Source organism: Anopheles funestus, chromosome 3RL (genome assembly GCF_943734845.2).
Source record: "Anopheles funestus chromosome 3RL, idAnoFuneDA-416_04, whole genome shotgun sequence".
Lineage (NCBI taxonomy): Eukaryota > Metazoa > Arthropoda > Insecta > Diptera > Culicidae > Anopheles > Anopheles funestus.
In genome coordinates this window covers 61451425-61463500 of record NC_064599.1, presented here as the reverse complement: position 1 = coordinate 61463500, position 12076 = coordinate 61451425, and the positions used below count along the sequence as shown (strand labels likewise).

Below are 12076 nucleotides of genomic sequence, written 5' to 3'. Positions count from 1 at the left end.
AACTCCAATTCCAGGTTCTATGAAGAAACTCATTATCATGCAATTGGATTAGACTAACCAAGCTCTGGCTTGTCTAGGCATGTCATTAGAATGACACCTGACAATTCAGTTCACAAAGTCTTCTATATCGCCCCAGAGAAGATTAAGGTTAAATAGATTTAAATTGAAGAAGTCCCAAATAAGATGTCCAAACACAGTATCCGTAAGATAAAGGACCTATAAAACTCTGTAAGATAAGGACCTATAAGACCTATAAAATGAGGATCTCAAGTAAGTAAATGTTAGTTGCAATTGACGTAGCGAAATTGTCGAGAATTGGAATTGGAACATTGAATTCCTTAGCTATATAAAGGTACTCATTCAAAACGAATTAATCCAAAGAAAATATTTAAGGAAGCACCCCCCACTGTATTAGCCACGAATAAGCTTCAACAAATCAATGTCATGGCCATCAACATCTACGTGATACTTGGTGGAAAAAACAACAAAACTCACCTGGAGACACATGAATGAAACGCATCTTCTTACTGCCGCAGTTAAACCACCGCCCATACCCGGTATGTGCCCTAGTTGGACGAACATTTGTTTGCCGACTGATAAGGTTTAATCATATGCGCACAAAAACACAGCAAATTCGTGGAAGCAAAACGCCATGTCTATGCTTCCGACTATGCCAGGAACAGATTAAAAAACAGATCAACTTCACCACAGACACACTGCAGCGCGTCAACAGATACGTGCGATGCCGATATGCATGTGGGGTATAGAGTTGGAAAACAATGTTGGAAGTTGGAATGAATGAAGAAAAAAAAATCCCCCCGCCCGGTGGTAGATGAAGATTCCGTGTTGGGAGTGGAGTGATAACAACAACGGAGCATGAAACTATGCGACAAAACTTCAAAACTCGTTACAACCAACAAGTTGTCCATGAGCCCCCAGAATGGGTTTGGGGGGATTTGTTCGTGTGGTATCGCGGGTGGAAAAACTTAAAAATCTCATCATCCCCCACCGCCAAACGCGTTTCCCTATGCCGATCTCGCCAAGATGGTGGTGGTTTTGAATATTTTCTTCCCAGCCGCAAAACATTTCCTTCCAGCGCAAAAGCGAACGATAAGGATTGGTTTTCCACTTGTACCGTACGCTTTTTCAACATGGTGAGACTTCCTGTTGATGGTTTAGTTTTACGCTGCTTAAGAAGCAACACCCGAGTGTAACGACCGCAAATACAGAAAGCGAGAGAGAGTGAGTGAGGGAGATAAGTAAGGAAAGAAAAAAACTGCAATACAACGCAGACGATACATGGCATCGAGTAAAATCGAGCCAGCGTCCGTGTGTCTTATCAAACCTTTGCTTCGTATTCCAGAACGTTTTCCAGCAGCGGGTCTCGGTGTGCGGAGCGTCAGTTTTGCCAAGTGTGTGGGGCCGGGGAAAACTTTCAAACCAGTGAGGACAAATTGGTGCGAAGCTTGGCCGTTTTTTGCCCCATTGTTTATTCCGTGCGTATTCTGTCGCCTGCCCGCCTATAATACCGCACACATTGAAAACCTATCCTGTGGAAAGACTTCTGAGCCGGTGCGGGAAGACAGCCACAATGCAAATTGAGGCAAATGTGGCATGTTGTGGTACGGTTGGAGTGGAAGCGCACAAAAAACCCACAAGAACAATTTTCCCAACATCGCATCGGCATCGGTGGCTGGTAAGACGGGTGGTGGTAAGGTGGCTCGAACTCGTTCGGATAGGTAAGAAAAGTTTGAAATATGACTTCGAGGAAATATGACGACTGTGCTGTCTAACAAGTTTCGAGCGAAGAATTTGCATACGCTGCCGGAAGAAATGGAGGATTTTTTCCTTCCTTCTGTTTTGCTCTTTCCTATCCTTATCGTGTGGTTTTGCTCCGTTTAGAAATGGGTTTTGTCTATTGATTTTTGCTTCTTGATATTATATTTGCATTGCTGCTAATAGAAGCAGGATTATACAGTTTGAAAGTAAGACTTATTTTTTAATGTGTTATCTTTTCCAATTTTTATGTTTTCCATCTGCTTCTAAATTCAAATTTAGATCATTTTAAACAAACTAATCTTCTTACCAAAGACTGCATCACGAATACAAGTTACCATTTAATGCAATTCCAAGTTGTTTTGAGTTACATACCTGAAAATAAAAAAAGAATAGTGCGTGTGTTAGTTTATTATAAATTTAAATTATTTATTTTATCTCGATTCATCTTCAATTTAAGTCAGGAAAAAAAATCTAATTACGTTGAAAAAATATCATTCCACGATTATTTCTTCCATTCGATTATCAAAACGTTCGAAACGAAAAGAAAAAAATCATCTTTGTAAGCAATTATTTCAAATTTTTCATCCTTTAGCTGCAGCCAATTGGCTGGAAGAAGTGAAATAAGATGAACCATTTCTACCGGCGCTAGGATTCGATTTAATCAAGGCACGTGTCCGACATGTGCGCCACTCGACAGACCCACCGGGAAGTCGGCTACGCGGTGACTCTCCCGGGATCCAATTAGCGAGGATTAGATAAGCCTGAAAAAGGGGGTGTGTAAGAGAGAAAACAATTTTCCAACGCTAAATGACGTTGTGAATGGAGAAAAATATGAAATGTCTTTATACTGTTTCAAAGGGATGAAGATGGAGAAAGTGTTCGTATAACTTTGAAGAACTTTTCTTAACAGAATAATGCAATAATATTTCATTACAAAAAATACTCCGAGATATGTTTTATTACTTTATTACTAGCGTTATGGTGTAGCTAAATTTAGCATTTTACATTTGATATTTTACCCGCCCCAATTTACTTCCGGCCATCATTAATGGTTAAGGGCTAACGATGATACATTCACTTTACATTCAAAATGGTGCTATCATGAACAAAATTTATCTTTTGTGCGACTTGTTTTTCTTATTGCAGGCTATTCATTTCCGTACTTACATGTACATAGCCATCTTTGTTTGTCAAGCTCAAATAGAATAAAGTTTTTGTTTTCTCGTTCAGTCTCCAGACTAAAGTATACGATCGCATGACCAATTTGCAGATCACGCTAGATAAAACGAATTTTTTGTTGTTGTTGAAGGTGCTTATCTCGGTCGCAAATTCGGCACCGCACCTGTATGGTGGTATAAAAATGACCATCACCTTAGTCCTGGTGGTTCAGTTCAGTTCCGAACCGTGGCGGAAAGTGAACTATAGAGCAAGTTTCTTGCAAAAATTACCTGCAAGATAGTGCAATATTGTGGTCCTTCTTAGTGTGTTTTTCAGACCACTTATCTTGTGTTATCTCTGAGTTTGGGAAGTGTTGAATTCGTCCACCGTCAGCATGAAGGCTGCCGTGGTAGCTGGATTACTGCTGATCAGCATTGCTAGTATCAACGCAGCAACCGGTATGCAAAAAAAATGGGAATGCTCAAACTAGACTTAGCGATTTAGATGGTTTAGCGCCACAGGTGTCAATGCAATTGTTCTGTCAATTCGGTCGATAAAAAGTGCTCTTATCGTAAAGTGTCCGGAACGTGAATATTCCGTCCGAAACCGCGCGTAGATATGTGCGCGGTTTTACTTTCGTTCTGTGTTAACATTGATGTACTTATACTCAATCTTTTTTATGGTGACTAAAAGGAAAGTTTAATAAATCCTTACTTCGGTATTTTTTTTTGCAATCTACCTGATATTGCGTCATGAATAATCTTTTTGTTTCCCTGTTTGTGTTTCCTTCCTGCTTGTAGATCGTGTCGTGTGTTATTTTGGAAGTTGGGCTACCTATCGAATTGGCAATGGAAAGTACGACGTGGAAAACATCAATCCGAATGTATGTACCCACATCATCTATACATTCGTGGGGCTCGATACCAAAGGAAATGTAAAGATACTGGACAGCTGGCTGGATATCAGTCTCAGCGGATACTCTCGCTTCGTGCAGCTCAAGCAGCGCAATCCAAGGGTGAAGTTGATGGTGGCGATCGGTGGCTGGAATGAGGGTTCCGCTTCCTACTCCACGATGGCCAACTCTGATTTGTTGCGTGCGGTGTTCGTCGAGTCGGCAGTATCCTTCGTCAAACGATACGGGTTTGATGGGTTTGATATCGACTGGGAGTATCCGACACTACGCGGCGGATCAGTGGACGATCGTGTTGGATTTATCAAGCTACTGAGAGACCTCCGGGCACGCTTCGACCAGGAAGGATTGCTACTGTCGATTGCGACTGCCGCTACGCCCGACTATCTGCGATCCGCTTATGATGTGCCGGAGATCAACAAGTACGTACACTTCGTCAACCTGATGGCGTATGATCTGCATGCATACTGGGATGCTCAGACAGGAGCAAATGCACCTATGTATGCAAATAGTTGGGAGACTGGCTACACCACCAGTATGCTCAATGTGGTGAGTAACTTTGAAAGACTGTGATCAACGGAAAGAACTGTCCAGTGACCTCAAGATCTCAATTACTTGCAGGACGCTTGCGTGAAGGGATGGCTTGGTGAAGGATTATCACCGTCTAAGCTTAATCTTGGAGTTCCCGTGTTTGGACATACCTTCAAGCTTGCTTCTACCACTGATACTCGCGTCGGAGCACCTACAATTGGTCCAGGAGATGCGGGACCCTACACCCTAGAGCCTGGCACACTTTCCTATCTGGAAGTTTGTGAAAAGCTACGAGCAGGAGGATACACACAGGCCTTCAGTAATGAACAGAAGGTCCCGTATGCCTACCGTGGTAACCAGTGGATGTCGTACGACAATGCTAACTCTATCGCGTTAAAAGTACAGTACGCGAAAAGTTTAAACCTGGGCGGAGTAATGGTTTGGTCGATCGAGTCCGATGATGCCAAAGGTATCTGCGGTGAAGGAGAACATCCGATCACGTCAACGGTGTACAAGGAAGTCTTCGGTACGGGAGGCCCAACGCAGGGAACAACCACAACGCAAAGACCCGCCACCACCACGACTGCACGTCCTATTACGACCACAACCTCGACTGCACGTCCTATTACGACTACAACCGCGACTACGCTCAGAACTACAACCACGACTACTACTGCTCGTCCCAATCAAAAATTAGTCTGCCCAGCGAGTGGATTCCTGCGAGATCCCACTAATTGCGCTCAGTTCTACCAGTGCTACCCTGGACTGTAAGTTGATAGAATTAATTTAATGTGTGAGGCGAATTATTTAATACTTAAATATTATTCATTTTATTTTCCAGGCCCGTACAACCTAGTTGGCTACTAAAGTGTCCGAGTGGTCTATACTTCGACCCGTACTCTAATGTATGCACGTATCCCTTCAACACTGATTGTACCGTTTAAGTTATTTTGGATCTAGTACTAAGCTAACTCTCGAAAACCTGCTTTTTAATAAACATTACACCTTCCTTACACCAAATTGAGTTTACTTTTCTTTTTGTCACGTACAACATACTTGATTTAGCTGATGGCAAAACTACTGCACTATTAACCATTTCCACACTGTATTCATTTCAGATAAGGTGTTTTGTTTCTTCGACAACCAGGCCACATACCGTGTGGGCGAAGGCAAGGTGACGATCGAGGATATTAATGCCAATCTCTGCACACACATCGTGTACAAATCGATCACCCTTACGGGCACTGGTAAGGTACAGCAGCTAGACAGCTTCAACGATGTTACAAACCTAGGTTTTACACGATTCAAAAGCATCTGTCAAATGAACCCTGGCGTAAAATGTATGATCGGACTGAGCAGTGCCTTAGCTGGGTCGAAACTGTTTTCCGGCGTGATGAGTTCTTCCGAACTGCGCCAAACGGCTGTGACATCTATTATGAACCTCCTCATCCAGCAGTACAATTTCGATGGGTTAGACTTTTACTGGCAGTATCCGGTGCTGAATGGCGGCAATCCTGAAGATCGTTCCAACTTTGTCTCATTCATCTCGGAACTGTCGGCCAACATGCACATGTACGGGTTACTGTTGACGATCAGCGCTGCACCGACGAATGACTTCTTCATGTCCAGCTATGATGTGCCGAACTTGATGAAGTACGTCGATTACTTTAATATCATGGCGTTCGATCTGCACAATTACTGGGATGGCAAAACGGGTCACCAAGCGCCGCTTTACTCTAGCGGCAAGGAAACAACGCTCTACGATGCTCAGCTTAACATCGATGCGATCGTCAGCGGTTGGATAGCGGAAGGAGTACCAGGCTCCAAGCTAATTCTTGGTGTTACCAGTTCCGCGAACGTGATGAAACTTTACTACACGAATGAGACTGGCATTGGAGCGAGAACGGCTGGACGTGGTGGTGCTGGACCGTACACCACGACCGAAGGAATCATGTCCTATCCGGAACATTGCGTGGAGACATCGAAAGATGGCTGGGAAACGATTTTGGACAGCAATCAGCAGTCGTATTATGCGCACAACAAACGTGTCTGGATAACGTACGACGAAGTTCAGGCTATTCGCTTGAAAGGAACGTACACAATAACGCGTGGACTAGCGGGCATGGCACTGTACTATATGGAGAATGATGATGTCAAGAATAAGTGTGGCCAAGGAACTTACCCATTGCTGAGGGCAGTCAACTCGGGTTTAAATAGACGAATCCAAAACGAAGTTTTGCCAGGTACTACTACTACTACTAAGGCTACAACCACCACTACTACAAAGGGGGCAACAACCACCAGTACTACAAAGGCGGCAACAACCACTACGAGGACTACGACAAAACCATCCACGACAACGACAAAACCAACTACGACTACAACGACTGAACCAATAACAACACTTCCAACTACCTGTCCAAGGAATGGATACGTTCGCGATCCCAACAACTGTAGCATCTACTACAGATGCATTCCAAATGGGTAAGAGAAAAAAGCGGTTCTCCGTTGCTACTATCAAAGTACTAACTCTTTGTGTCTATTCCTGTACAGCGCGTTCTTCACCACCTGGAAATATTCTTGCACGAATGGGTTGTACTTCAATCTGGTTTCCAGCACCTGCGATTACCCAAGCCGTGTGGCCTGCTAACCAGAACTGAGAGCTTCTTTAAAAAATCACATAGTAAAAAGCATAAATTTGGTGTCGGTAAAGTTCCTTTTCTTCAAAAATATACATATATTTACCTTCTTCCAATCAAATCATTACACGCTCTGAAGGGGATTTAAGCAAACGAGTGCTGTTTGGTTGTGTTTCTCGCATTTTGATACGGCGAAGGTAAAACACTAGATAGAAAACAAATTTATTTGCTCCACCAGTAGGACCAAAAGTCATTTGTGTGCAAATGAGATGGCACGTAACGGTAAGGTGCACTAAGGGGAAGAAAAAAAAATGTAAGTCACGCAATTACCTTCGAGAAATGAGACAATAGTCGAAGTTACTTTGCAGAAGCAAAAGAAATCTTGAAATTACATGTTTGGCTTTAAAGCTATTGTCGAAAGCAAAAAACTAGATCTAGAAATTTGAGACATCTTTAAGAAAAACGCAAATAAACGAAACAATTTCAATTCTTTTAAAGATACTTCCCAGGAAGACTTGTTTCTTCAATTGCACTGGAATTACATTAAACTGATAAATCCTATTGCTACACCCTTCATAACCGCAAATGTATGGGAGAGAGTTTTTGGGAGTTTCTTTTCTCGCCTCAAGTCAAACCACACCACTAAAAACCACAAGTCAAAACAGTGAGAGGAAAAAAAAACCAGCCACATTTACATGTACCTTTCGCCCATGCTGTGGCGGTGGTGGTGCGCGTTTAATCAAAAAACTTTTCTGATAACAATAAATTTGTATTAACTTTCTCGCTAGTTTATGAAAACGGAACTGGCCGGACTAGTGGAACGGTGTATGCAGGTGGTCATGCAAAGCCAACCAACGCTTTTTATCGTTTCCAGCAAAAACTACTTCCATTCATTTTGTGCTACGATTCGGGTTCCGTCGGGTTCTGGTTGGAAGTAGCATTCCCAATGCTGTGATGGTGTTTTCTTGCGAGATCCTTTGGATAAACGGGGCAAAGGAATGGAATAATTTCACCAACTCCCGGGCCCATTTTCCGAGTACAACCAATGGATGGAGGTAAAGTTGCAGACAGTTGCAGTTTTCTCCCGCAGAAAGCGTAGCACCCATATCGGCAGTTGTTAGATTTTCTTATTGAAACATTATCATTGCTTTCCGATATTGCTTTGCATACCGGTGCACTGGGGGCCGGGAATCATCATACCGGGCAAAGTTTTTCGATGGCGTAATTATATTTACCAAGTCGCGCTGATGCAGCCGGCGTTCGGCCGGCAAAGGGAACGTAAGTAAACATCAATTTCCATTCGTTGGCCGGATGTGCGCGAAACGAATCGTCCGTCCCTTGATGGTGGGGTAGAATCGAAATATTGTAATTTATCTGTAAAACATTAGATCACGGGGTAGATGTCTTGTTTTTCTTTCTCCGAATCACCCTCAATAAAGCGACTGCTGGATCATAAGCAAGCGAACTAATGTAATGCAAAAAAAAACCCAAAAAACACTGAGCAAGTGACGTTGTTTAAACGATGGAATGCCATGATACAGGAGACAGGTTGGTCAAAACCCATCATCGTAAAAATTTCCGTGGACAGTATGGCGTGCAATGAGAATGGAAATATGACGTCTTGAATGTTTTTCACATCGCTTTGACAATAAAAAAAATACGCACGCGCGCGGCCACACACACACACACACAGAAACCGTTTTCCCGTGCCCGCAGGGGGGAACTCGAACCATTAGCATGTGCCCGGCGACAGATGCGGAACAAGTCAACAACAGGACATCAAACGATATTTATTTAAATTTATTCCAGCTTCGATTATCAATATCAACATGATCTCCTGGTTCGGCAAAGTCTCGTTATCTTTACGCTTTCTTGCCGAAACGCAAAACCGTCTTTGAAGTTGAGCGATATGTCCTGCAGGTTGGAATATTCTGTTTTTTTTTGCGTTTTGTAGAGAAAAAAAAAACCACACTCCTTAGAACATTGATGTGAGTGTGCTGTTTATTCATTTTTTTCAATCGTCATTGGAAAGCATTGGAGTTTTTTTTTCCTGGGCTGGTGTGTACGTGAGCTAGCGGCAAACATTTAAGCGATTCGACACCGTTATTACCCCGCAGGAAATTGAATAAGTTGATGAAATTATGGGTACGATCGGGAATTTGATTCGTGGATTCATTAAAATGCTGATTATGTATTTAAAACTTACAAATATTGCTTTATAGCACCGCATGCCATAATATTTACTTAATGTTTCTGTTGGTTCAAATTAGAAAATGTTGAAATCCCCAGTTCGAGTTCGGTAAATAAATTAAACTACTTTGCAACATAGTTTAAAGATTGTGTTTGACTAAGAGTAAAACAAATTTACAGAAATGCAGAAAAAAAGATAAAAAGAACGTAAGAAAAAAAAAGAAAAAAAAACAAACAATAAAAGAAAGGAAAAATGAAAGAAAGAAAAAAAGTAAAAAAGTAAGAAAGAAAGGAAGATGGAAAGAAAGAAAAATAAATAAATAAAGAAACAAACAAACTAACTAACAAAGAACGAAGTAATGAAAAAAATGAAAAAAGAGAAAAACGCAAGAAAAAATAATAAATGAAAGAAACAAAATAAAATTATGTTTAGGTATTGATTTCCTTAAAGTCTAACTTATTCACAATGTTTGATTAAATACGAATTTATGCAATCTATTACAATTTCAATTCAAATAAAGCAGCCAAGAAACTATTTTATATCGATCTTGAATATTACTGGTGTGAATTATAATGTTTGTATTAGTCTTAACGACTTTTACATTGTTTTCTCTAAAATCCATCTTAAGCATTAGAGGAATCTATACTTAGTGCATCTTAAGGACCGTTACGACGCGTAACGTTAGTTTATCTGTTCTGCTCGTGACATGGCAGGAAATTACAAGTCAACGGATCAATGTGCGTCCCTTCATGCAATCATTTTACGAAACCGGTACGGTTTCGAAGTCTGCCAACATGTTGTGAGCTAGATTGAATGCTACAAACAGTTTCACTACACATTTTTCCCGTACGTACAGGATGCTTACGGTTTCTTCGTTTTTTTTCTTAGTTGTTGCCCTTCGTGATGTGGTGTGATTTTCAAGTTGATGCAACGCTGATATTCTCGCACCCAGATAGGGTTACGAGTGATGTTGCAATGGTACGACGAACACAGCATTGCCGTTGGTGTGAGAAAACATACTTTAATCGAAGGTAATGATAAACGAAGTACAGACCAAAACCGGCAAGGGCTCACGGTACGCAGCAATGCTGGGTGGCTACACTATTGCCCTCATCTACAGAGGACCCTTAGAATTCAGCCCAAAGACGCCACACTTCACAGCAGCTAGCGGCGGTAGAAAGAGAAACGGTGGAAGCGCAATCAGTTCTGTTTAATTTTCAGATTATTTATTTTACTGATTGATGTTCGTTTCACTTGCCGGCGTAGAATCGTGCCCCGGACGAGAAAACAACATCGCTTGGAGGGAGGCGGACGAAGGAACGATGGATGAATGAAAAAGTTCTTCGAGTGTCAGGGATTCTTCCTTTGCAATGGCATCTTAAGATGTCGCTATTCAACGATCATTTGCCGTATGTTCGAAGGCGACCACCAGCAGAAACTAGTGCGTACCGGGTGGTTTGTGTCGTGTTTAACTAACCATCTTACAAATCATGTCCCGCAGTTGTGTCCTTGTTTTGAATATCTATCCCCGTCCCTGTGCACTGTGTTTCCCGTTTGGGCTTGTTATCAATCAAATTAACTATCGTGCTGACAGAAAAAAAAGACATTTAATCCATTGGGTCAATATTTGTCTGTTCTGTCTCTGTGAATCATGCAATGTCTTTTGCCAAAAATCATTACCAGGAAACAGTTTATAGTAAGTTGTGAATTGTTTAAATGATTTCAAACACCTGATATATAATTGCAACATACGAGTAGTTAAGCAAGAATTAACTATAAACTTAAATTAAGCTCACAGCGTTATTCGTCTAATGTGTAGCAAAACTAACATCCGTAATACCCCGAGGACTTTCGCTCATTAGAATCCTCCAATTTCTACATGCTCTTCACGTTCTTTACATAGTTTTCCTGCAGCTCGTGAGAATGCTATAAATTAATTAGACCAAACATCACCCCTTAATGAAGTGCCTCTGACCTTATGCCCGCGGTGATTACCGTCGTCGAAGAGTTCGGAGGTGATGAAAGTTCCTCGAGGGATTGATACATTGGTGTTGCGTTTTGTGCCGGAATGTACCCGTCCATCCAACCGGTTCCACTTTCTTCATCCTCTTCATCATTAGCCGCGAAACCGTGCTGGTGAAAGAGATCTCTCATTGGAGTTTCCTCCAAATGTTGAACGTATACTCACACGGACTCCATATAGGACGACCCTTCAAACGAACTTCCCGAAAAGCTACAAAGTTCTGGCAAGATGCTTGCCATGCTTCATAATCAACGAGAGCAACGCGTTTCGTTGTGAGACTCGTCTAATAAAAGTCACACTAATTAACTAGCAGTTCATCATATCATTGTCATCATCAGTAACGCCATATCCGCGTTATCAGTCATCAGACTGCTGTCGCTACCGCACGATTACTGCGGTAAAGTGATTACCGAGCCTCTCAAAGGTGGTCTTATCTATTGCTATGGTGGTCGCTCTGTGTTATCATGCTGTGTTCTGAGATTTTACTGTCCAGTAAAGAGCATCAGACGGTACAAGCATGAGGAAAAATATACGATTCTATGTTTATCCGTGCATAATGCTATCTCAACATGTAAGGTTCAAGGTTAAAGGGAGTTCGGTCTTCAAACACAAGAACTCCATCAAATTAATATTTCCAACATAAAATAAACCTCTCTTAAGCATCTTACAAGTATTGAAATACTTATGTAGAGGGAGAAAAAGAAACTACCTCTTAATAAATTACGCAAGCAAACCGATTCTACAAGAAAATCGAATTGCCGCGAAACAACCGTAGAGACAAGCCCGCGAGTATTCACGGGCAAAGGATCAAGCACAAAAGCTGCAGCGTAATTATTTTAATCTAA

The 12076-nt window shown here is 41.7% G+C and overlaps 1 protein-coding gene and 1 pseudogene across 11 annotated transcripts in view; one reads left to right on the top strand and one right to left on the bottom strand.

Moving 5' to 3' along the window:
• Positions 1 to 12076, bottom strand: part of LOC125768032 (teneurin-m) — a 616010-nt gene that overhangs the window by 441976 nt on the left and 161958 nt on the right. Inside the window, exon 1 of one of the 11 annotated variants that reach the window (XM_049435145.1) lies at positions 2087 to 2132. The exons of the other annotated variants lie outside the window; for them this stretch is intronic. Coding sequence (XP_049291102.1) covers positions 2087 to 2117 — 31 coding nt within the window. The 5' untranslated portion in view covers positions 2118 to 2132. Of the gene's footprint in view, positions 1 to 2086; positions 2133 to 12076 lie in introns of those variants that run through there. 11 annotated transcript variants of the gene reach the window in all.
• Positions 2749 to 7514, top strand: LOC125768041 (probable chitinase 10; annotated as a pseudogene).